This window comes from Equus quagga, chromosome 3 (assembly GCF_021613505.1).
Source record: "Equus quagga isolate Etosha38 chromosome 3, UCLA_HA_Equagga_1.0, whole genome shotgun sequence".
Lineage (NCBI taxonomy): Eukaryota > Metazoa > Chordata > Mammalia > Perissodactyla > Equidae > Equus > Equus quagga.
In genome coordinates, this window is record NC_060269.1 from 67,176,389 (window position 1) to 67,203,589 (window position 27,201).

Below are 27,201 nucleotides of genomic sequence, written 5' to 3' on the forward strand. Positions count from 1 at the left end.
TTCAATGTGGTGAATGCACAGATCTTCACAGCTGTTGTTAAAGGCACTAAACAGGCCTCTACTTGCCAGGACTCTGCAGGATTGTCAGCTTTTTCTTACATCTTCATATATTATAGACAAGGCTGTTATTTTAATAAACATTTTCCTTTGGTGTAAAATATACACAAAGAAATGCATAAATCCAAAGTGCAGAGGTGGATGAATTTTCACAAATGAGCATATCTGGGTAGCCAAACCTGAACCAGATCAAAAAATAAAACTCTAGCACCCCCTCTGAAGAGGCTCCCTCCCCTCTGGTAACTGCTACCCTGACTTCTAATACCGTAGATCAGCTTTGCCAGTTCTTGAAGTTGATGTGAGTTGAATCATACAGTTTGCTTATGGATTTGGCATCTTGTTTAACAGCATGTTTGTGATAATACATACAAACAACAGCATGTTGTAGATGTCAGTAGCTAATTTACTATTCTTTCCCTGTAATGTTCCATTTGGTTGTCTAGTGGTTAAGCATCATTGCCCTCACTGCCAGGGCCCGCATTGATTCCCTGTCAGAAAACCACACCGTTGGTCTGTTGGTTGTCATACTGTGGCAGCTGTGTGTTGCTGTGATGATGAAAGCTATGCCATCGATATTTCAAATACCAGCAGTGTCACCCATGGTAGACAGGTTTCAGGGGAGCTTCCAGACTAAGACAGGCTAGGAAGAAGGACTGGCCGCCCACTTCCAAAAAAATTGCCCATGAAAACCCTGTGAATAGCAGTGAAGCATTATCTGATACAGTGCTGGAGGGTGAGAGGATGGCACAAAAAGATCCAACGGGATTCCAATCTGCGGTGCACAGGGTTGCTAGGAGTTGAAATCAATTTGACAGCACTAACAACAAAAGTGTTCCAGTGTATGAATATATAGCAATTTGTTCACCCCTTTTACCTTTATTGGGCCTTTAAATCATTTTCACTTTTTGCAAACAGTGCTGTTGGAACATTATTGTAAATGTTTTCTGATGTACGCATTTCTGTTGAGTGTATTCATATGACAGGAACTACCAGGTAGCCTGGTATGTGTAGGATCCGTTTTAGAATATAGTAATAATTTTCCCCATTGATAGTACCATTTAAACTGTCATTACAGTTTATGAGAGTTTTCTGTCCACATCCCAACTGGTGATTGGTATTATTGTCCTTTACTTATTTTTAATCATTTCATGGGAAAATACAATACAGGTAGAAAACACAAAACTGATTCATAGCTTAATAAACCATTTAGGATAAATATCTTTGTAATCACTGCATTGGTTAAGAAATAAAACTTTGCCATTTCAAATTTCCTATCACTATTGCCACCCTCTTCCTCCCACACAAATTAGTCACATTCTTAACTTAAAATAATGAACTCTTCCTTGCATATCATTGTACTTTTACCCCCAAATATTTATCTCTTGACACTATAATTTAGTCTTGCACATTTTTAATTTTAATTTTTTACAAGACAAAGATATGTATCTATTTATGCGTATACTGCAGCCTGAGTTAATTTTATCTATGGTTCAAGGAATGGATCTATGGATATCCAGTTATTCTATCACTATTTGTGAAAAAACTATTCTTTCTCTATTGAGTTTCCTTTGCACCTTTGTGAAAAATCAATTGGCCATATATGTGTGGCCTCCATTTATTTAGGTCTTTTAAAATTTTCCTCAGCAATGTATTACGATTTTTCATGTACAATTCTGGCTAACATTTTGTTATATTTACCCCTAAATACTTCACATTTTTGAGATATTTCAAATTATATTTTTGATTATATTTTCACATTGTTGCTAGTATATAGAAATACAATTTGTTTGTTTGTTGTCATTTTATCCTGTAACTTTGCTAAATTCATTTATTTGTTTTACCAAAAATCCTGCTGATATTTTGATTACTATTGTTTTGAATCTATAGGTCTGTTTGAGGAGAATTGACAACCCAGCTATAGTGGGTTTTCTGACTCAGGAACATGCATTTCACTCCATTTCTATTGGTCTTGTTTAATTTTTCTCATCAATGTTTTGTAGTTTTCTACATACAGGCCTTGTACATCTTTTGTTAGATTTACCCCTAAGTATCTCATATTTTTGATGCTATTGTAAAAGCTATTTTGTTATTTCATTTTGTTTTTTGGATTATTCATTGCTAATATATGGAAACACAATAGATTTTTGTATACTGATTTGTATCTTGAAATCTTATGAAATTCGTTTTATTCACTATAGGATTTTTCTACAGATGATTGTGTCTTCTGCAAATCAAAAGAGTTTACCAGGGCCAGCCCCATTGCCTAGTGCTTAGGTTTGGCATGCTCTGCTCCAGTGGCCCAGGTTCGTGGGTTTGGATCCTGGGTGCAGACCTACACCACTTGTCAGCTGTGCTGTGCTGGTGTCCCACATACAAAATAGAGGAAGATTGGCACAGGTGTTAGCTCAAGGACAATCTTCCTCAAGCAAAAAGAGGAAGCTTGGGGACAGATGTTAGCTCAGGGAGAAACTTCCTTAGGAAAAAAAAAGTTTACCTCTTCCTTTACAATTTTTTTTTTTGCCTTATTGTAATGGCTGCAATATCCAGTAAAATGTTTAATAGAAGTGGTGGGAGTGGGTATCATTGCTTTGTTCTTCATATTAGAGGAAAAGCAGTTGGTCTTTTGCCTATAAATATGATAATAGCTGTATTTTGGGGGGTAGATCACTTTTATCAGTTTCAGGAAGTTCCTTTATATTCCTCTTTCACTGAGTTTTGCCAGGAATAGATATTAGAATTTTTTTAAATGCTTATCCAGCATCTATTGAGATGATGACATGATTTTACTCTTTTAGTCTGATAGTACAGTGAATTAGCTTGATTGATTTTTTGAATGTTAAATTTGCCTTGCATTCCTGGGATAAACCCCACTTGGTCACAATGCATTATCCTTTTTACATATTGTGAGATTCAACAGGCTAAAATTTAATAATAATTTTGATACTTATGTTTACTACAACTATTGGCAAGTAGTTTTTTTTTGTTGTAATGACTTTGTCTAGGTGGGTAACAGAAATATATTGTCCTCATAAAATGAGTTAGGAAGTAACCATTCTCTCCCATTTTCTGGAAGATGGGAGAAATAAACTCTCTGGAAGAGTTTATACAGAATTTGTATTTTTTTGTCATTAAATTATTTGTAGTTAAATATTTTTTGTCATTAATACTGACAGAATTCATCAGTAAAGCCGTATGGGCATAATATTTTTCTTTATTAGTTACAGGGATATTCAGGTTATCTATTTCTCTGTGGGTAAGCTCTGGTGATTTGTAACTTTCAAAAAGTTTAATATTTCATTACACTGTCAAATATATTGAAATAATGTTTTTTCATAATATTCTCCAATTGTCAATTTAATAAGTGTATAATCTGCTGTGATGTTACCTTTCTGACAGCTGATAGTCTGTGCTGACTCTCACTTTTTTCTGATCAGTCTGGCTGGAGGTTTATAAGATGTATTAATCTTCTCTAAAAAGTAGTTTTTGCTTTCATTGATTTTTCTCTGTTATTTTTCTATTTTCTATTTCATTGGTGACCAATCTGATATTTCTTTTTTCCTGTCCTCTACTTTCATTGAGTTTCATTTGCTTTACTTTTTCTAGTTTCTTAAAGTGAAAGCTAAGGTCATTGAACTGATATCTTTTTTATTTTCTAACATAAGCATCTAGTGCTATGAATTTTTCTTTTAACTACTAATTTTAGTTTCCCACAAATTAGATACTTTGTGTTTTATTTTCTTTAATTCTTTCACATTTATTTAGACTTCTTTATGTCCCAGAATATGGTTTATGTTTGTAAATTTTTTCCAATAGTGCACAAATCAATATTTTATTTAACCAATATGTTCTGCTCTGAAATAGTGCCTTGGTTTGCTTGAGTCCTGCCATTCTCTCCTTTCCCACTTGTAGATTGCAGGCTGCATTGGTGAGGAATCGTGTTAGACTGTTCTGCATCTCCCACCTCACTTAGCTTAGGGCTAGTTCCACTTCAAACACATATGCGACTACTTTTTAATCAATTAATTGACTATTTCAAATGAAATTTTCTTACATGTAGGGGATGAATATTGGTTAAGATTGCCTCGGTCCTTGTCTCGGGCTCATCAGCAAGGTATCCTTTGTTCTCCACTCCCAGTGTATCTCCAGGTGTGCTATCAAGAAGGAAATTGAATATTGACACAAGCTATGAGATAAGCCTGTGGATACTATTAAATCATCTAGGAGATTTTTAAAAGACTGGTACTCAGATTACACCCTATAAAAATTAGATCTGAGGGAGGAACCAAAATTGGTATTCTTTTGAAGAATCTCCTGTGATTCCAATGTGTAGCAAAGTTTGGGAGCCCTTGGGACAAGCATTAGCAAGAGAACAAAGTATGTAAAAGCTTGACTTACTGCTACTCTTACTTAGTCTTCAGCAAAGGGCTTATACTTCTACCCCATCAAGTATCCTCTATGGCCACAAAGCTTACATATTCTCAGTAATGGTCCCTTTCAACACATAGGAGATATAGACATACCTCTGAACTTGCTTCAACTTAATACAGTTCTGGTAACGAATTAATAATGTGACCACCGCAACACTGATAATAACCAGGACAAGCACAACAACCAGGATGGAGATATCTGCAACATTAAAAATATGAATTTCAGCCAAAATATCAACTTTAGGACAGTGGAATGTTAACATTTAACTGAGCTGTTACAGTCCTGCTTCTCCCTTCCTTAAAGGACTTTAATCCCCTCTCCCCTCAATTTTTTTTATATAAAGTAAAAGACCAAAACATTATACAAATTATCATCTGTATTAGCAATTGACACGCCACCCAAGACTCCATTATGTTTAAGAGAACCACAATCAGCAGGGAAAGCTTTGATAGTTAATTACTAACTGACTACAGAAAAGGCGTGGTTGTGTTATGGGTTCTTAGAAGATCTAATCTAAATTTAACTGGTAGAATTTACACTCATTCTAAAAAGCAATTGTAGTAAGTTCAAATTTGGGTATTTAAATATACAAACTAATAAAAAACACCATACAAATCCATACAGAAACACAATATATGTGTAGTAGACTTCGAAAATAAGAAGAAAATTTTCTCACTGGCTAGACTTTTGATATATGCAAGATATGATATTGTAGGATGCTCACTGGTAACACTTAAGGTTTCCTCCCAGTCCACAAGTGTCTGTTCTTCCTCACACTGGCACTCGAGCTCACGGCCATCCACCTGGAAGAGTAGTCAATCGTAGAACTTTATGAAATGCCTGCCGTAAGCTTGTGTTTTGCGCCTCATCAGCTTGGTGCTAGTTCTACATCAGACACATACACACACACATACAACCTTTTTATTGATTAATTGACTAAACTGCAACTTAGCAATGCAAAAGCAATGTTGGAAAAAAAGAAAAAGCAAACAAAACGCAAGAAGTAACCACATTTGAAGACAGGCTTTGGCAAGAGAATGATTCTGACAAATTCAAAAACCAGATGGACAAGACGACTTGGCTTATCTTTCCAGAAGGCATTGATATTAAATGAACAGCCCCTGCTAGAGTTGGACATATCATAACCAAACAGCAGACTTTAACTAGGCTTAGTAATAATGAGATAATATTAACATGGGAAAAAAGTGATGGCACAATGTTTAGTTCATCAAAGAGCATTGCATAATGGTTAAAAACACACACTCTTTCTGTTTAAATCTCAGCTTTTCCTTTCACATAAAATCAGTGTGACTCATTTTTCATCTATAAAAGTGGGTATAGAAATAATACGCACCTTTTAAGGCTGTTACGAAGCTTTTAAAATTTAATATATGTGTAAAGTATTTGAAAGAGTGCCTGATACATATACAACTCTATTGAAGTGTTACTGATTAATTGGGCTTGGGAAAGATGCTACCCACAAACACAAGCTGCTAGGTACTGCTAGTATTGAACAGTGTTTACTGAGCAAAAAATCCATATAATTTTTTTGTGGTTTCCTCAAAAGTTTTGGGCTGTTTACATTGATGTAACTTAACTATAAGTGACATTATGATAGATCAAACTTTAAACTTTTGGTTTAAACTTCATATACACATAAATTACTGGGTTTCTAGAGTAACAGTCCAATGATAAAACATATACTTGTGATACTGGTAATTTCTATGTTTAATACCTGGTTTGTATCTTTGGATCAATTTTATTGGTGTTACATGAAAAAAATGGATCCCAAATGTATATTTGACTTAAAAATCACCAGACACACATGCACACACGCACACACACACACGCACACACGCACACACACACACACATAGGTTCAGGAATGAAGTCCTATGTAAATAAATGACTGGTAAGACATTATTTTAAAAAAGAATAAAATCTTACAGCATTTTCATTGCACTGAGAGGAGCAGTTGGTTGAATTGTAGGCCTTTTCAATATTCACACATTCACCATTGCTGCATACCTAGAAATGAAGCAACCAATCTCAATCAGAAAGACTTGCTGTCAGAATTTACATGATTTTTTCTATTGTGAAAAACCACATGTAGAATCTTCTATGGCAGAAGAAATCCTCTTTGAATGTTTGATGGATGTTTGAAAATAATGTGCTATGCATTCAAATATTGTTATATACAAACTCATTAATTATTAAAATGTCTATACTTTTATTAATTCTCCAAATGTTAATCTATGCAAAATTCTAGCACTGTAATTGCAACGTTTTCTTCTATTATTTATATCAAGTTTTCTTTTAATTTAATAAGGATCCATGCTTGTTATATCACAGTTGCTGGATGGACATTTCGTTAATATCAATTAATCTTCTGATATATGCCTATTACTTTGTAAAATTTTGCTTTTGTTAAATACATTTTATGATCAAATTGTTGTCTTCGTTGCTTACAGTTGTTGTCTGGCTTATCTTAGCCCGTTTAATTTTTAACTGTTATTTTTATTTTTACCTATTTCTTTAGAAAGAGCATATATTGGGAATTGTTTTCCCAATTCTACTGAGGTATAATTGACAGAAATTGTATATGTTTAAAGTATATATCATAATCATTTAATATACTTGTAACATTGTGAAATGATTATCACAAACAAACTAAGTTAACACATCCGTCACCTCAAATAGTTACATTTTTTGTGTGGTGAGAACGCTTAAAATCTACTCTCTTAGCAATTTTGAAGTAGACATTCCAGTATTATTAACTATAGTCACCAAGCTCTACATTAGATCTCCAGAACTTACTCATCTTATAATGGAAAGTTTGTATGCTGTGACCCACATCTTTTCATTTCCGCCACCCCTTAGCCCCTGGCAACCATCATTCCACTCTCTGATTTTGTGACTGACTTTCTTAGATTCCACATACAAGGAAGATCATACAGTATTTATCTTTCTGTGCTTGGCTTGTTTTGCTTAGCATAAGTGAAACGTCCTCCAAGTTCACCCACATTGCTGCAAATGACAGGATTTCCTTCTTTCTTAAGGCTCAGTACATATATAACATTTTCGTTGTCCATTTATTTGTCAAAAGACATTTAGATTGTTTCTAATCGAATATAATAATATGTACTATGAATAATGCTGCAGTGAACATGGGAGTGCAGAAATCCCTTCAAGATCCTGATTTCAATTCCTTTGGATATATACCCAGAAGTGAGATTGATGGATCATATGCTAGTTCTAGTTTTAATTTTTTGAGAAACCTCTATACTGTTTCTATAATGGCGGTACCACTTTACTTTCCCACCAACAGTGTGCAGGGTTCCCTTTTCTTCCACATTCTCACCAACACTTATCTTTTGTCTTTTTGATAAGTCATCCTAACAGGTTGTGAGGTGATATAGCATAGTGGTTTTGACTTGCGTTTCCCTGAGGATTAATGAGCACTTTTTCATATACTTGTTGGCCATTCATATATCTTCTTTGGAAGAATGTATATTCAGGTCCTTTGCCCATTTTTAGTTGGATTATTTGTTGGTTTTCCTTTTATTTTTGCTATTGAGTTGTATGAGTTACTAATAACTTTTATATATTAATCCTTTTTCAGATATATGGTTTGAAAATATTTCCTTCCATTCCATATGTTGCCTTTTCATTTTGTTGATTGTTTCCTTTGCTGCAAAGAAATGTTTTACTTTGAAATAGTCCTACTTATTTATTTTTGCTTTTTTGCCTGTGCTTTTGGTGTCGCATACAAAAAAATCATTTCAAGACCAACGTCAATGAGTTTTCCCCCTATGTTTTTTTCTAAGTGTCTTACTGTTTCATACCTTACATTTAAATCTTTAATCCATTTTTGAGTTAATTTTTATTCATGGTGTAAGATAAGGGTCCAATTTCATTCTTTTGCATTTAGATATCCAGTATTCCTAACATCATTTATTGAGGAGACTATCCTTTCCCCATTGTGTATTCTTGGTGCTCTTGTAAAAGATTAGTTGACTGTTATGAATGAGTTTATTTCTGGGCTTTGTATTCTGTTCCACTGATCTATGCGTCTGTTTTTATGCCAGTACTATACTGTGTCATTACTATAGGTTTGTAATATAGTTTGAAATAAGGAAGTGTGATGCCTCCGGCTTTGTTCTTTTTCGCTCAAGATTTCTTTGGCTATTCAGGGTCTCCTGTGCTTCTTTACAAATTTTAGGATTTTTTTTCTATATCTGTAAAGAATATCATTGGGATTTTGATAGAATTGCACTGAATCTGTACATTGCTCTGGGTAGGATGGACATTAAAACAATATTATTTCTTCCAATTCATGAACACAGGATATCTTTCAATTTATTTGTGTCTTCAATTTCTTTCATCAAAGTCACAGTTTTCAGTGTACAGATCGTTCACCTGTTGGTTAAAAAGATCCCTAAGTATTTTATTGTTTCTGATGTTATTGTAAGTGCAATTTTTTTCTTAATTCCTTTTTTAGATAATTTGTTTTTAGTGTGTAGAAATGCAACTGATTTTTGTACATTGATTTTCTATTCTGAAACTTTACTGAGTTCGTTTATTGGTTTCTCACAGTTTTTGGGTGGAATCTTTAGGATTTTCTGTGTACAAGATATCATCTGCAAACAGAGATAATTTAACTTCTTCCTTTCCAAGCTGGGTGCCTTTTATTTCTTTTTCTTTCCTAATTGTTCTGATTAGGACTTCCAGTACTATGTTAAGTGAAGTGGTGCGAGTGGGCACCCTTTTCTTGTTCCTGATGTTAGAGGAAAAGCTTTTAGCTGTTCACCATTGCGTATGACGTTAGCTGTGGGTTTGCCATATATGGGCTTTATTATGTTGAAGTACATTCCTACTATACCTAATTTGTTGAGAGTTTTTTTTTATCATGAGAGGATATTAAACTTTGCCAAATAGTTTTTCTGTATCTCTTCAGATGATTATATGATTTTTGTATTTCACTTTCTTAATGTGCTATGTCACACTTATTGATTAGTATATGTCTAATCATCCTTGCATCCCATGGATAAATCCCTCTTGATTATAGTGTATAATCTTTTTAATGGGCTGTTGAATTTAGTTTGCTAGTGTTTTGTTGAGAATTTTTGCCTCTATGTTCATCAAGGATATTGGCATATAATTTTCTTTTCTTATAGTTTCCTTGTCTGGCTTTGATCTGAGGATAATGCTGGCCACATAAAATGAGTTTGGAAGTGTTCCCTCCTCTTCAATTTTTTGAAAGAGTTTGAGAAGGAATGGCACTAATTCTTTTTTAAATTTTTGGTAGAATTCACCTGTGAAGCCATCTGATTCTGGGTTTTTCTCTTGTGGGAGATTATCAATTACTGATTCAATCTGCTTACTCACGTTGTTCTGTTCAGATGTTTTATTTCTTCACCAATTAGTCTCGGTAAGTTGTATGTTCCTTGGAATATATCCATTTCTTCTAAGTATTCAGCTTGTTGCTGTATAATTGTTCATAGTATCTTCTTATGATCCTTTGTATTTCTGTGATATCAGTTGTAATATCTCCTCTTTCATTTACAATTTTATTATTTGAGTCCACTCTCTTCTTTTCTTCATCAGTCTACTTAAAGTTCTGTCAATTTTCTTTGTCTAAAAAACCAAATCCTTAGTTTTGTTGATATTTTCTATTGTCTTTCTTGTCTCTATTTCATTTATTTCTGCTCTATAAATCTTTGTTATTTCCTTCCTTCTGCTAATTTTAGGCTTAGTGTTTTTTCCCCCTAGTTTCCTGAGGAGTAAAGTTAGGTTGTTTACTTGTGATCTTTTTTCTTTCTTAATGTAGGCTTTATTGCTATCCAGTTCCGTCTTTGAACTGGTTTTTCTTCATTCCATAAGTTTCGTTGTGTTTCCATTTTTTTTTTTTTGTCCAAGATACTTTTTGAATGCCCTTTTGGTTTCTTCTTTGTTCATTGGTTGTTCAAGAATATATTGTTCAGTTTCCAAATATTTGTGAATTTTCCAATTGTCCTCCTGTTACTGATTTCTAGTTTCATACTATTGTGGTCAGAAAAGATATTTGATATTATAGTGGTCTTCTTCAATTTGTTAAGACTTGCTTTGTAGCCCAAAATATGATCAATCTTGGAAAACATTCCAAGTGCACTTGAAAAAAGTGTGATTCTGCTGCTTTTGAATGGAATATTCTGTATATATATCTTAAGTCCAATTGATCTATAAAGTTATTCAAGCCCACTGGTTCTTTTTTGATTTTCTGTTTAGATGATTTATCAGTTGTTGAAAGTGGGATATTAAAGACCCATATTATTATTGTACTGTATTTCTCCCTTCTGTTTGGTTGATAATTGCTTTGTATATTTAGGTTCTCCAATGTTGGATGCCTATATACTTAACAATTGTTATATCCTCTTGATGAATTACACCTTTATCATCATATAGTGATCTTTGTTTCTGTAACAGATTATGATTGAAAGTATATTTTGTCTGATAGCCACTCTTGTTCTCTTGTGGTTGCCTTTTGCATGTAATACCTTTTTCATCCTTTTACTTTTAGCCTATCTGTGTCCTTAAAAATAACATCTATCTTGTAGGCAGCATATTGTAGGATCTCTCTTTTTTTAAACCTATCAGTCACTCTGTGTCTTTTGGTTAAATGTTAATCCATTTAAATTTAATATAATTATTGATAGCTAAGGATTTACTACTGTCATTTTGTTAATTGTTTTCTGACTCTTTAGTAATTTCTTTGTTGTTTTTCCCTCTCTTGCTATCTTCCCTTGTGATGTGTTGATTTTTTGTAATGGTATGCTTTGATTCTTTTCTGTTTATCTTTTGAGTATCTACTAGAAGTTTTTTTTCCCTCTGGGTTACCATGAGGCTTACATAAAATATATTATACTTGCATTAGTCTACTTTAAGATGAGAACAACTTAATGTCAATTGCATACAAATACTCTACACTTTTACTTCTCCTCTTCACCCCGTATTTCATGCAGTTGATGTCACAATTTACATCTCTTTATATTGTATATCCATTACCAAATCATTGTATCTATAGTTATTCTTATATTCTTGTCTTTTAACGTTTATATTAGAGTTAAAATTGATTTACATACCACCATTACAGTATTAGAGCATTCAGAATTTGACTTTATATTTACCTTTACCAGTGAGCATTATACTACAAATGTTTTCATGTTGTTACTTAGCATCCTTTCGTTTAAGCTTAAGGAACTCCCTTTAGCACTTCTTGTAGGGATAGTGGTGGAATTCCCTCAGATTTTGTTTGAGACTGTCTTTAACTCTCCTCCATTTATGAAGGATAATTTTGCTGGTTATAGTATTCTTGGTTAGCAGTTCTTTTTTCTTTTAGCGCTTTGAGTATATCATCCCATTCTCTCCTAGCCAGCAAGATTTCTGTGGAGAAATTTGCTGATCATCTTATAGGCATTCCCTTGTATGTGATAAGTTGCTTTTCTTGCTGCTTTCAAAATTTTCTCTTTGTCTTTGACATTTGACACTTTGGTTATAATGTGTTGCAGAATAATCTTTTTGGGTTAGTCTTGCTTGAGGTTCTTTGAGATTCATGAATTTGAATGTCCATATCTCTCCCAATATTTGGGAAATTTTCAGCCATTATTTATTTAAATAAGCTTTATGCCCTTTTCTCTCTCTTTTATCCTTCTGAGACTCCCATAATGCTTATATTCATTTTCTCATTTGTGTCCTATAAGTCTCATATGCTTTTTAAACTATTTTTCGTTCTTTTTTCTTTTGTTCCTCCAACTGGCTAATTTCAAATGACTTGTCTTCAAGTTTGCTGATTCTTTCTTCTGAATGATCTAGTCTGCTGTTGGAGCTTTCTATTGAATTTCTCATTTCTGTTATTGTATTTTTTAGCTCCAGGATTTCTGTTTGGTTCTTTTTTATGATTTCTGTTTCTTTCTTAAACTTATTTTGTTCATGCATTGCTTTCTTGATTTCATTTAATCATCTGTCTGTGTTCTCTTGCATCCTATTGTGCCTCTTTAAGATAATTATTTTGAATTCTTTTTCTGTCAAATCTTAGATCACCATTTCTTTGGGGTCAGTTGCTGGAGCTTTATTAGTTTCCTTTGGTGGTATCATATTTAGCTGAATTTTAAGATCCATGTAGCCTTGTGTTGGCGTCTGTGCATTTCAAGGAACAGACATCTCTTCCAGCTTTTCCAGACTGTTTTGTCAAGTAAAAACCTCCTATTGGGTCCCCAGGCTGATGTAATTACCTCCAGGATTACAGTTGAATGGGGTTGGAGCCAGGTTATGTGACTGTTGCCTAGTCTATGATTTTCTGTCCCGTGACTAAGGACTTGAGCAGACATGGATCCCTGGGTGGACAGCAGTGCCTCCAGGACATTGGCCAAGTGAACAGGCACCATGACAAGGGTCCACTACAGCATCTGCAGTGGAGTCCATAGATAGCAGGCTTGTTACCAGGTGCACAGATGGGTATGTCACTTGTTGGATCCTTGGGAGGGCTCCTGCTGGGTCACTGGGCAGGTCTCTAGGTGGGCAGAACTAACACCACACACTGGCTTAACAGGGCTGCAACTCATTCAAGGGCTACTTCAGTGTCCACAGCTAGGGCCCAGATCAGCAAGCCTGCCCCTGGAAGCACTGACAGGTGTTTATCTTGGTGATTCCCGGGGGAGGAAGGACTGAGCTTGGGAAGGACTGGAACTGAGTTACAGAACCTATTCTGGATTCACAGTTGGACCAAGATCTGCAGGTCTACCTCCAGAGATATGGATGGATGCTGTGGCAGATGTTTTGGTGCCAGGACCAAGGTCAAATGGGGCCCAAGCCAAGTCAACAAGGAAAGAGAGTTATTTCTGGGTCTGCATCTAGGACTATGGTTAACAAACCTGCCACCTAGGCATGGGCCTACTTTCTCAAAATGGACCTCTTTCATCTTGGGCTCCGCCTAGGTTTTGCAAACTCCTACCTGGATTTCAAAGCTCCTACAAAGGGACTTTTTCTATGGATGGCTGCTAAATTATTGTTGCTGTGGGGACATATGAGTAGGGGACCTCCTATTTCACCATCTTGCTGATGTCACTGCCTGGAAGTTCTTTGTTGCTACCAGTTCAAAGATTATTTTAAAATCTGAAATAGGGAAATTTTAATCCATTCCTATTTGTCATTATATGTTTAATCCCACTTCTTTCATCTTATTATATGATTTCTAATGTTAGACATTATAAGTTACCTTTTTTATATTTATCACTTTTTTCCACAATTATTTTTTCTAACTTGAAAGCTATATATTCTATTTTCTAAACATTGATTCAATTACATTAAAATATTTGAATCTAAATCACTCCATTATGTTCAAGACCAAATAAGCATTAACTCCTCCTTAAGTAAAATCAAGCATTTGTCACATTTTTACTTCCTTCTTCTTCTTCTCAGTTCTTTTTGTTTGAGAAAGTGGAGATTTCAGATTTGCAAAAATTGCTATTATTCACTACTGTTCAAGATATTTTTAAAATTCTCATAATAAATATATTAATAATAGATAACTATAATTTACTCACAAGAGTTATAGAATTTTTTGCTTGCAACTACTTCTTTAATATCCTGTCTTTTCATTTTAACTTTTCAATTTAAATTCATTTCCCACTTTACTGGAGTACTTTCTTGACTATTTTTCTCTACAGAAAATAAATGCTGTATAATTTGCTGTATATTTTCTTAGTCATAGGTATGTGAGGGTGTCATTCTATTGCTTTAAGGCCTGAAATAATAACTTGGCTGTATGTATGGTTTTAGGATCCCAATATTTCCATTCCTTAAAGCTCTCTAGACTTTCTATTATTTTCTGGTATTTTTTGTTGGCGATAAACATGATAGAGACCTGATAATTTTCTGGTTGAAAAGTGATGCTTGCCTTCTTTTGTGCTTATAGAGCATTTTCTTTGTTGTTGACTTCATGGTATAGTTCAGGGTAGTTCTAAATGCTCATCTCTTTCTAAGAATTTTTCCTGGTACTGAGTTTTTATTTTATGCATCCTTCAGCTCAGGAACATTTTTCATTATTATTTCTCTAATTATATTTTTACCTCCATTCTATTTTCTTTATCTGTAATTTCTGTTAAATCTGTATCAGATTTCTTAGAGCTGTTTTTACAGCTTTTAATCATTTTACTCTATTTTTTAAAAATCCCTTTCTCTTATTCTTCTGTGTTAAGAAGTTTAGCTTCTAATTTACTACTTTTTTGTAGTATCTATTCTATGACTTACTGCCCAAATTACATATAAGCCAGCAATCATGATTTATTTTGTACTTTGAAGACAATGCTTCTTGTTTTCAAATTATACCACTTTTTATAGATTTATTTTTTTAAATATTATAAAAATGTAAATTTATCTTTTTTCTAAAGGATTTCCCTCTGTTTTAATGTATATCTGTTTCACAGGGCACTATCATCTATGATTCCTCAGATTGGTCTCCTTTGTCCACACTGTTGGGTTCCTTTGTGTCTGTTTTTGTTTGTCCTCTTTGTTTATCCTTACATAATGGATTTTCTATATACATGATTGAACACTGGGGGACTGTTTTAAAACTGATGTAGATCTCTCTTCAAGTATTTCAGGCTCAAATAAAGGGAAATATTGAGATGTTTCATATTTTGAGTTTGACATTTTTGTATGTTTATAATAAGAGATAACTACAGAGACAGTTTTGAAGCAATTCCTCTGTGCCAGAGAATGGATTAACTAATTTCCTCCCTTCTACTCTTCTTCCCTCTCCACTTTACTATCCTCCTCCCTTCCTTTCTCTTTTCTTTATTTTCCTTTTCTTTTCTTTTTCTTATCTATGTTGAAAGGTCTGTAGTATAATTATGAAAAAGGGCACCCAGGGGCAATGAAAGATGTTTGCCTTCTTTTCCCATGCCAAATTAAAATTTACTCAGATAGAATACCTACTAAGAAAAAGTAGAATGTTTTTAAAGCATTTTAAGTTCCTCATGTTTAAAAATAGTAGGTCAATGTAAAAAATTAAATGAAAAATTGTGTAACTAGTATCTTTGTGATACCTCTGTAGACTGGCATTTGCTGTGCATGAATTTCCTCATTATGAACTGATTCAATAATTGGCACCATTGTGATTGGTGTGCTTCTGTACTAAGACTTCTCTTGAAAGAATAGGCACTCTACGTGGTAGTACATGGTCACAACATACTTATAAGATCAAGATGTGTTCCTTAACAACTGCTCCCCTTTCCACCCCTTTGTTCAATCTCTGCCACTCTTAATAGAGTTCTATGAAGGTGATGTTATACTTTTGCTTTGCACCTCTGGCTGATTTTCCTTACTGAAGTGAATAGAAAATTGTTTGGTATTTTCTTCAACCTGATGTCTCATAACACTCTATCTTGTTGTAAGTCCTTGAACTTTCTAATGTGTGTTGGACACATACCTAAATTTTCACAAATAGAGATTCCTCACCATTTTGATATTTATTTAGCCATTTTAATGGGAAACTGCATAGTTAAATATTTGGACTTGAAATATAGGTCTATTAAATTGTTAAATTCTAATTTCTTTCTATGCATTCTCAGTTTTTGTTTTCCAATTTATTTCTCTATTACATTATATGAATTACACTGTAATATTTGTATGTGGTTAACATAGAAAGAGAAAGAAGAAGCCATATCCACAAACTATTCAATTCAGAATAGCTAATTTTTAAATAAAATATATGTTTTCCATATATTCTTGTGTTTATAAACTTTGATGAGCTAGCTGTTGTTTTTAGTACACATTCTAAAGTTTTTATCTTGAAATGATATACACTTTCCAATCTGGCCTGATTCTACCTGTTCAACTTCATTTTTTGGCCATTTCACCCTAAAATTCTCAGTTACCTGACTAACCATATGTTTCATATCTTTGCAAATTATGCAAGTATTTCTTTCTAAAAAGCCTTTTCTCAATTTTCTGTGTGTTGAAAATTGTTGTTCGACAAGTCAAAGCTGAAACATCACTCATTTAATGGCATCATATGGTGCTATTCCATATTCTGAAATAAAGTCAGTCACTTCTTCCTTTGGACTCAAATACACATTGGTCACACCACTATGAAAACACTTATGTTGGATTGTAATGATATATTTAATTAATCTATGAAATTGTCAAAAACACTCATCTTTACATTGTCTATGTACAGTTACTGGCACCACAGTATGTGCCCAGTAAATATGGTTGAGTGAAGAGCTAAATGAAGAATGTATAGGTACTTCATTGACAAATTAATTCAAAAAATTGTGTCTATAATTTCATTAGATATCTACTGTAAAAATTAAGCATGTTTATAACATTTACATATCATTTTGTATAACAAAGATTAGTCAAAATGAACATTTATTACAGTGTCATTGCTACTCTGCCTAATAAAAAAAGTTGTCATTTTTTTTCTGCTGTCCCATATTGGGCCCTCTGGAACCAGTGATAGGATCCAATGATGTTTTAAAGTGGCTGAACCAAAAAGTTTTAATAAAACAAAGGGTGTTCATCTTACCATTTCATCTCCACATTTTGTTCCAGGAGCAACCAGGCCAAAATCTTTAGAATTATGATATAAAAAAAAGGTTTTGCAGTCAATGGTGAAATTCTGCTTTGGAGATTTTTTAAGGTGATAGATCTTTTCTTCTCCAAGGAGAGATGACGGTTTCCCTCCAGTGCAGTATAACTTTCCACATTTGACATCTCTGAAAGAAAAAGAGAGATTCTCAGATCAGAACCAGAAAAAGAACTTGAAAGACTGTGTTGCCAGTGAAGTGGTCTGGTCACTTTTCCTAGACCCAGCCTTGTCAGCAGGCTGCAGAGGGGCCAGGAGCGTCAGGGTAAACCGTTGGGCGTCAAAGTCCTGACCCTGGGAACTGAGATGGGTAGATGAAGACGTAAAGTGATTGTATTTCTTTATGATATCTCTGTGATTCTCACAAATCAATATTACCTGAAGTTTACAGAAGAATATTTCTTATTAGTAATTTAAATTAGCAAAACTTTAATCAGGACACTAAGATTTATCTTATCTTTTCTTATATGGAGCACATCTGTTGATTTACACAACAAACTTTGGAGGTTTCTATCATTATAACCCTCGTTTTACAGATCAGACAGCAATTGGATGTAAGAAAGTTAAGTGACTGCCCATTTGCACCTAATATATTTAGGAGCAGAGTTGAGCTTGACCATAGGGTTTTCTTGTTATTTTGAGTTCAAATCCTGTTTTGTGACACACAAAATGCCTTGCCAAATGTCATAAACAAATCTGGGAAGTGTGTTTCAGCTCATGCTTTTTAAAATCAGATCTAACTTCCAATTCTCTCATTCTCCCAATTTCAACTTCTACCTTTTTTTTTTTTTTTATGGCTTCTCTTCTTTCCTTCTCTCTTTCTTTTTTTTACTTTTTCTAATTATTTTCCCCCTCCTCCTGTTTACTGCTTTCTCTTTTTTCATAGCTTCTTTTTCTCCCTTTCTTTCCTAAGAATCTTAAATCTTTTCTTTCTTTCCTCCCGTATATTCCATGACCTTCAGCAAATACATACAGTACATAAATGCCAGCTCACACTGCCAGAGATGTGTGCTCTCTCTCCTCCTATCTCTTCAGTTAAAAGAGGGTAGCAGCTGTCAGAATAAGACTTGTTCTGATTTTGCGAAACACTCTTTGAAGACACTTACTTTTCTTTATAAGGCACTTACTTCTCTTCACAGGGTATTAATTCATTTTTTTTGTTCTTGCAGTATCCAAATTTATTTCCTTTTTTATTCATCTTGTAGCAGATATCAGGACTGTCTTTTGCCTCTGGGATCCAAAATGGTATGATAAAAGTAAAACAATGAAAGCATAAATATTATGAATCATAAAATACCTTACTTTCGAATGTAATTGAAATTTCAGTGTCATGTAGTGGTGAAGCAGGGTGGGATAAATAAATAATTAAAAACTATCTTATTGCCTCAGGAGGATATTTTAGGAAGACGTATGGATGTAAAAAAGTAGTAAACATACCTTAACCCCCATACTGAGCTAATCAATGAATATTAGAGGTAATATCGCTTAATATTAAAGGGAATATCCAGAGAGATGCAAGGTAATATCTTGGAAGAGTGCCACAAATGGCTTTGTCTTCAGTCTTGCCCCCAAGTTCCTATAGGACAATAACATAGACAGAGTGGCTATTATCTTTATCAATCTTTCACTGTTAATTGCCTCTCACCATCATCAAACAATTCAGAACACTGATCATCCCGGGTGGGACATTTCCCCATGAAGCAGTAGCCTTTTTCATTCTTGCAAGGAAGTCCATTTACTTGGAATTGGTCCTTAGGACACTCAGAAGAGTGGCCAGTACAAAATTCAGGAAAATCACATTCATCTTTTGCTGGTCTGCATATGGACCCTGCTTTTTTCATCTGTTGAAGAAAAACAAAGAGACTGAATCTTGGACATGTTTAGGTAGATAAGATTCAGTAATCAGGAGGAAGGCCCGCCCATTTAATTTACCTAAAAAAGGTTTTAAAGATGGATCATGACTTCCTTCTCCATTCCACTGAGAACTATTATCATTTTTAAATGTCTTGGCTTTTACATAATTTTAGGAATGACAAGATAGTGTTTTTGAAATTCGGTATTAGAAGAGCATTAGACAGAGTTGGAATGGACATAAAATGGAGAAATGGATACGTGTTCTGTTTATCTCGTCTTCTTCATCCCTTGTTCCAGCACATCCCTTTCCTCCTGCCTCTCTACACAACTGGGAACACTTGCCTATCTATAATGAGGAATCTCTACTCCCAAGAAATGAGATCTCTCCATATGAACTAGAAAAATACCCTGGCTTTCATTGCTTAAGGGATCTCCATGGAAATAGTTTCTTATTCAGCCATTCAGTATGCATTTAATTGTGCTGGGTTCTGGAAGTATTTGAAAATGTATAAGACATGCTTCTTTTCCTTTGTGAGTTCACAATCTAGTGGGATGAAAGAAGCATCAATAAACCCTTGGACAAAGTCATTTGGACTTCTGGTTGTCTTTCCTAGGAATATATCTCCATGTACTAGTCACTATCACTTTCTAATTCCAGTACAATCCTTTTCCCTTTCATTTCACTGTTGTTGGGGTGCCAATTCCCTCCCACAATCCCAGCTCAGGTTAAATATGTTGGTAATGCTTTACAATGGAACAAAAATAATGTTAGTCATATAAGACCACTCCTAAAACAAGCACTGCTTACCCACTTCTCCACCCCCCAGAACATAGCACTGTCCCATGCTTAGATGTCAGAGCATCTCATAAGAGGCTCTATTGGGTATGAGAAAGCCTAGCCCCAATCTGGGATTAGTGACATAAGGTCATTCAGTGATCAGACAACTCTGGTCACATGTACACTTAATAGACTGAAAACAGAGAAACCCAGTCCTAGCAAAGAATCTTACCTGACAAGATTCACAGCATTCTTCCTCTGCACAACTAAATCCTGGCTTCAACACACATTTGTCTGCATCACAGCAAGGATTAGTGCACTCCTGGCAATAATCAAAAATTAAAGATCAGAAATTGCTTGTAGTTGGCTCCTGTTTGAAGAGTTAATTAGTTGTGCTTCTGTATAATTTAGCATTTCCTGTCTTCCAGAGTTAACACGAATGCATGATCCTTGGCTATGACATGTATATAAAGACTATTCCTTGCCGTTGTTGTTGGGGACTTGACTTTGTTTCCTTCCCATATGGCTGTTCAGTACTCTACAGCTAATGAATCCTCACTGGCAGCCTACAAAGTCCAAAGTTTGTGACCTTCTGTTCTCCGGAAGACTTCTGTTCTCTGGAAGGGTCCTGCTGCTTCTCTATACTAAAGGTTTGATGTGAGATAATACAACTTCTGAAGGTCTGATTTTACATTTTTCTCAAGGTGCCAACTATTTCAGATGGGCCTTTGTTTTTTTAATGCATCATTAAATAATAACTGCAGAATGGACACTTAGGCCCTATCTGCTCAAACAAAATTAAAACTGCAAAATGTTGTCTGCATCCTGTCATATAAGGCACTTCTTGTGTTACAACAAAACTGTAGAACCATTCCAAGGAATGTGTGTGGGCAAAAGCATCAATTTCTGAAGTTAAGAGCCTCTTCTCACATTTAATCTGAGACATTTGATGTTGTAACCCCTGGACATGTCACTGTGCCCACTCTGATCATGGAGTCTCTTAATCACCATCTTATTAGATTTCTTTTGAATTGTGCAGTGCTTAGGGTGTAGATAATGAAAATGTGATCCTGGGACCAGCAGCATCAGCCCAACCTTGCAGGTGGGTAGGAATGAAGGATCTCAGCCCCAGTTCAGACCTACTGAATCATGATCCACAGTTTAACAACACCCCCAGGTGATTTATATATACTGGGTGATTTGTGAAGTAGTTGTCTAAGACTCATACCTATAATAACGAGCTCTTGAAAGAAACAGCTTCCATCTTGGAGAAACACAGATTAAGAATTACTTTAAAATTTGCCTCAAATGTTTATTCTAAATGTTCCAGAGACCAAGACTGCAATAAATATGTGAAAGGCTAGAAGGCTTCTGCACCATCAAGACAGAGATTTCTATAACATGAATCGTCTGACTGGGATACAGACTAGCCTTATAAGGCCCTGAGATAAACTCAACTGACTGACTGTGAGGGATTTTGTAGAACAGATTCCCGCTGTGCATGAGAGATGAGACCGAATGACACCTGTGGGGTCTTCTCACAGAAGAGCCAATTAACATATAAACCAGGCAAATGTGATACTGTGGACCTCCAGCAAGATCGTTAGACGTGATCCATGACTTGGTAAGAAGCCTTGCACTGAGGCTGCTCCAACAGCTTGTTTTCAAACGAGAAAAAAAGAAAGCACAGCTTTTAAAACTTTACAAGGAATACTATGGTTGATTAATAGCTATGTTGCTCCTAGGTTATAGCTGAGCATAAGCTTTGTAATTTAAAGACAACATCATTTGCGAATACCTGAACAGGGCCACAATCACACTCTTCTCCCTCCTCCAACTTCTTGTTCCCACAATATGGGAAATCACTTAACTTAACAGAAGGTGGACTATTGAACATGCATGTTGGTTTATAGTCCTTCAGATATTGCAGGTACTGGGTTCTGCTGCATTTACTGAATTTTAGCGCAGGAATGCTAGAGATAGGACAAGTTAAAAATAAAGAATAATCATATCAATGCATAGTGGTAGAGCAGCTGTGAAAGTTTTATGAAGAATTTAGAAACAACAGATATAAATGGTGAACTCTAAAGAGTCCATTTACTTCTCCTACTCTTGTCTTACTGCTATAGCAGAGTACTATCTGGGCTTTTTAGTATAGAAAATGACTTATTGAAACACAGCCAATACATCCTGTTTTAGTGAAAATACTCTGACTATGTGTCCTCCAGAAAGTCCCCTGAAGCCCACAGTTTAGACTGGTTGTGCTTGTTGCTTCCGTATCACTTCCTATTTGTCCCTCTTGAAATAGTCTATGTATTTGTTTATCATCATGCAAGACAACAAGCTTCTCAAGGCAGGAACTGTGTCATGTTCAATTTTTTTACAAAAAAAAAGCCCTAGTTAACACAATGCCTGGCACAGAATAGCTCTCTATAAACATTTGTTGAAACAAACTATTTATTTAATAATATCTTACACATCCTAGGAATGTGATATACTTCTAAAAGGAAGTTAAATGTTAAAAAAAAACTGAAATTCACCTCCCTTCTATCTTCCTTTTGTCTTTGACTCCCTCGCCATTATTATTAACACAATAATTGGATACAGATGGATTTTAGAGACCTGAATATGTTGCATGGGGATCATGGGACCCTGAGGAAATATTACTAATTATGTGGATAATGATGTAAAATTAGATATCAATTACTGATTTCTTACTCTGTGCCAGGCACTAGGCTTGGGTGCTTCAGCTACTTTACGTCATTTAATTAATATATAGAAGCCCTGATCATCATCAGCAAACACTTTTCTTACTATATACAGTGTACTATGTGTTCCCACTTCACACACACGTACATGAAGGAATTCAAGGATGCGCAAGGCTAAGGCCTTGCTTGCAGGTAATTCACAGTATGGTGGGGGTGGGGCGGTGCTGGACATTCATTCTGTAACTATTTATGGAGTACCTAGTATGTGTCTGGGACTCTTCTAGACAATGGTGATGTAACAGTCAACAAAACAGACAAAACCCTCTGACTTCATGAGGCTTATATTCTAGTAGAGGAGTAAAAGAATAAATAAGCTGAATGTGTAAAACATAGACTATATTAGATAGTGATTAGTGCTAAGGAGGGGAAAGAAGGCAAAGGGGGAAGTGATGGATAATGCCCAGGTATGTGTGTAAGCGGACAGGATTGAAAAATTGGATGAGGTAGCTGGAGAAAGCTTTGCTGAGAATGATATTTGAGTAAAGATTTAAAGGAGAAAATTATAGTTTATAGCAAAGACGACAGAACAAGGCATGTAGAGTGTACTCCTCTTCTGAGAGCCCTAGTATAATCACTAATTGATCGTTGTGCACTTTTGCAATATGGTGAGATGGAGTTTTAGAATTTCTCTCACCACATCAGTAGGAGAGACACTATCAACTGATAAGACTTGGTTCCAAAAGGGCAACTCCCCACCATGCCTGGTTTTGTAATAGACCTCCTGGAGTATATTAGGAAAAATATATATAACAATATATCCCTACAATATGGTGTTTTAATCAACAGCCACTCCCAAATATTTAAACGTATTCTCTATATCATTTGAGCCTCACCTTATACTACTATCCATCACGCATCTTCCCAAAGTACAGGTACACGGGTAATCATCATGCTGCATCCCAAGATTATGCCCCAGCTGATGTGCCATTCTGCTTGCAACTACATTTAGGTCAGGTAAAAGATCCTGATGCCAAAAAAAAAGAAGTGCATTAGAAATTTCTGTAAGATAGCACAGTGTAGTACATAGTGCTTTGAACTAGTGGTTGAGACCTGGTTTCTACTTTCTGGTTAACTAGTACTTATTCAAGAGGCCATGGACTTAATCACCTCCCCATCCTGCCCTTGAGTTTCCTTAATTATATAATGAGGTTGGATAAATGACCTTTTGAGTGGCTCTAACTCTAATATTTTGAAAAATTCTTTTTTGTGGCACAGAACTAGTTATTGGTGCATTTATATAGACTCATTCTTACAAGTAGCTAAAAATTATTACCTAACATACTATTCAATAGAATAAACCTTATTGAGTGTCTTATATATACCAGACATTCAAGAGTGGTAAAAATTAAAATATGCACGGTTCATGTTTGCAGTGTATAACCTCACACTGCACAATAAAGCTAAGCAATCATGAGGAGGGAGTTTCCACTGCGAAGAAAACCAGGTCAGTGGTGTAAAATCCAAGGCAGAGCTGATTGTCGCCTCTGATTGTAGCCCCATTTCATGCTTTAATCTCAATATTAATGAAAAAAATTAACTTTCAAAGAGAAATGGGATATCAGGTTACTGCAAAGGTGAAATAGCCCTAATTTGGTAATTTCATTTTACTCAGTTGAAGTTAAAAATGTATCCTGGATGGGTTATAATATCATAATTGCCATAGTGACCACCTATATTAGATTAGGATGACTATTATGCAAAAGTTATATTATTAAAATACCATAGACAAAGACAAAACCACAAAAAGAATCATATAATAAATAGGTCATGTGGTCATTTTAATAAGTACTAGCTTTTAATTTTAAGGTCTGACTATACTGGGCTGAGCATATCAACAACTAGGCAGAGATATTAAATAAAATAAATCCAAATCCTAATATTTTCAAGAATTTCTTAGATAGGATTACTTGGACAGCATTTACTAAAATCTTAGTGACTTGGGAAGGATCAGATAAATAAGTGGCATCAGCAGTTTGAAGATCTTATGAGTTCTGAAAATGAACTGCAAGGCTGTGCTGATACGATATTTTAAATGGTCTATGTACTTTGTTTCCAGCAGAAGAACAATAATCCTCACTTGCTAAGTTGGCCGTGAAGTTTTGTGTATTTTACATGTCTTCATAAATAACTATATTTAATATGCAAAAGAGTTTTCCTAATCCTTGTATGTTAATTTTATATGATGTTCTTTCTTTTGGTGAGGAAAATTCACCCTGAGCTAACATCCATTGCTAATCTTCCTCTTTTTTGTATGTGGGGTGCCTCCATAGCATGGCTGATGAGCGGAGTAGGTCTATGCCTGGGATCTGAACCCACGAACTGGGGTTACCAAAGTGGAGGTCACGGAACTTGAACCACTCAGCCACGGGCCCAACCCCATATGATGTTCTTTTAAACTCTAGTTTACCTTCGTTATTCATCTATAGTTTTTATAAAACACTTCTCATTTAATAAAGGAAACGTGACAGTTACATCATGACATATCTTGGTAGGAATAGATGACAGAATGCATACATGGTCCCTTTCAATAGGACACAAAAAAACTACAGAAATTTAGTGCAAACTTTTTGATTAAGTAATATAACATAAATAAAACACAACCCACCTTAACGATACTGGAGGAATAATAGGGCAGGCACATGCCCCCTGGATAAGAAGTTCCTTGCCCATGTGTGTAGATCCACTTCCCACTATAACAAGATGCAAATGCATTCTTTAATCTGAGGTAGTTGTTTAACTAACACAAAGGTTGAATTGCAGCGAACGCCCACACAGCTAGTGCCTTTGCACCTGAAAGTATCTTTTCTTTTTTCTGGAGTTCTGGAATGGACTGATATTAAACTCATTTTAAACCTGTGGTATATTGGAGTCATTGAAAAAGTCAGTGCAATCTTAACTTGAAATCGTAAAATGTACTTTCTTAAAAAAACTAAAAACTAATGTCAGAGTCTCATTTTACTTGACTTTAGTTTACCTTACACTCAATTTTGGAGAAAACCACTTAAAAGATTTAAAAAATTAAATTAAATTAAATTAAAAAGTGTCCAGAGGAGAAAATGCAACATAGTGAATGGACTCAACACCATGATTAATTAGCTGTGGTTGAAAATTAATCAACCATAGAAACTCATGGAAGATTTGATAGCTATAGTCAAACAGTTAAGAGTTGTCATGCAAAAATAAGACTATATCCAGATTACCTAAAAAGACAGATGTATATGTGCATGTTAAAGACATCCAGATTTGGTGTGCTTTCAAGAACATTTAGAGTTAGACCACTTTAAAGAGAGCTATCACCAGCTGCCGGACCACACTTAAGTATACGAGAGAGGATTCAAATATAAGAAGTTGGTCAGGTTAGACAACTCTTTTCAGTCTTTAGCTCTTTTGCTAAAAGACATGTTCTATTTCTTTCTTTGCTGTTGAGATGTTCCAGTCCATACATTTTAAAGTCTCAGTATTTGACTATGCATATTGGAGGAGGAATTCTGGTCTTCCCAGACTTGAGATCTTGGGAGAATACCACCAAGGAGATGAAGCACCAGAGGAAGCCCAATCTGGATTCTGACTTTGCTAGTGGTCACTTAAAACCAAAGTCACATCATGATAATGCCATATATTCCATCTCATCACTTCTGGATTTATGTAAATACAGAAGGGAAGACATCCAAGAAACTAAACACATAAGAAGTCCCAAATATAATGCCCAGTTAGACATTTACTAGCACTTTCCGCTCATTTCTCTATTTGCAGACATACTATTGGTGTGAGAAGTATTGCTCAGAATAAGAGACATTTGTGGAAACAAAAGATTTTTCCCTTACACTCAATTAAATATTTTTAGACTAATTTGTTATTTTAAAATACATGTCCAAGGAATAGGCAAATGGGCTAATCTTGCCCACTGTGAAGGTTATGGTGATACTTTATTTTGCCCCCCATAATTTTGTAGCATGCTAGTGTATGAAAATCAAAGCCCAAGCCAGGTATAACTGTCCCCCTGGAGGTCCGTGCTATGGGCCATCCCAGATATGAAAACCAGAAACTATATTACTTTGGAGGTCTGGTTTACTCTCATCAATCTGCCAAAGAACTGGACCTGACCTTTGACTTCAGACTTTGGAAGGTCCACAGTTCTGAATTCAGACTGAAAGTTAACATTTAGATGACACTAGAAAGTACATTTGCAGACTGTGTTTGCAGATATTAGGAAAAGCACTGGTATTGTAGGTAGATGAAGTAGGTAAAGTGGGTACCACTCTTATGTAGTGAATTTAAGGGCATCAGAAGAGATGCTAAGACTTCATTGCTTCAAAGTTGTTCTTCCATAACTTAACATTCCTTACGATAACAGGACTATGTGAGACACAAGATTAAAGTTAGTTCAGCTCCACAATTATTTGTCATTTCCCCACAGGCTGAGTAGTGTGCTAGGTATTTTGAATCATAAGAATGAAAAGAATGCCCCCTCTCCTTTTAGGAATTAATGACCTAGTATTCTAGATAAATACAAACCTTTACTTAAGAATAGTAAAGACTTGGCAGGCTTAATTTATCAGATTAGTTGTCTGTCATCTTGAATAGCAGAGAAGAGGCTCTTGAAGCACTGGTCATTGGATGAGCACACTTTGTTGAGTAGAAGTGTCCGGAGAATGAGGTGCTTCCAAGGAAAGGTGGGTTCTGGTGGA

At 35.1% G+C, this 27,201-nt stretch overlaps 1 protein-coding gene across 1 annotated transcript in view; it reads right to left on the bottom strand.

The window, feature by feature from the left end:
• ADAM7 (ADAM metallopeptidase domain 7) overlaps window positions 1–27,201 on the bottom strand; it is a 79,226-nt gene that overhangs the window by 17,107 nt on the left and 34,918 nt on the right. Inside the window, exons 10-20 of the mRNA XM_046655733.1 lie at window positions 25,119–25,203; window positions 23,347–23,477; window positions 21,544–21,718; window positions 19,978–20,067; window positions 18,759–18,954; window positions 18,241–18,343; window positions 17,054–17,243; window positions 6,433–6,513; window positions 5,210–5,288; window positions 4,578–4,683; window positions 4,109–4,208 (exon numbers count right to left, since the gene is read on the bottom strand). Coding sequence (XP_046511689.1) covers window positions 4,109–4,208; window positions 4,578–4,683; window positions 5,210–5,288; window positions 6,433–6,513; window positions 17,054–17,243; window positions 18,241–18,343; window positions 18,759–18,954; window positions 19,978–20,067; window positions 21,544–21,718; window positions 23,347–23,477; window positions 25,119–25,203 — 1,336 coding nt within the window. The remainder of the gene's footprint in view (window positions 1–4,108; window positions 4,209–4,577; window positions 4,684–5,209; window positions 5,289–6,432; window positions 6,514–17,053; window positions 17,244–18,240; window positions 18,344–18,758; window positions 18,955–19,977; window positions 20,068–21,543; window positions 21,719–23,346; window positions 23,478–25,118; window positions 25,204–27,201) is intronic.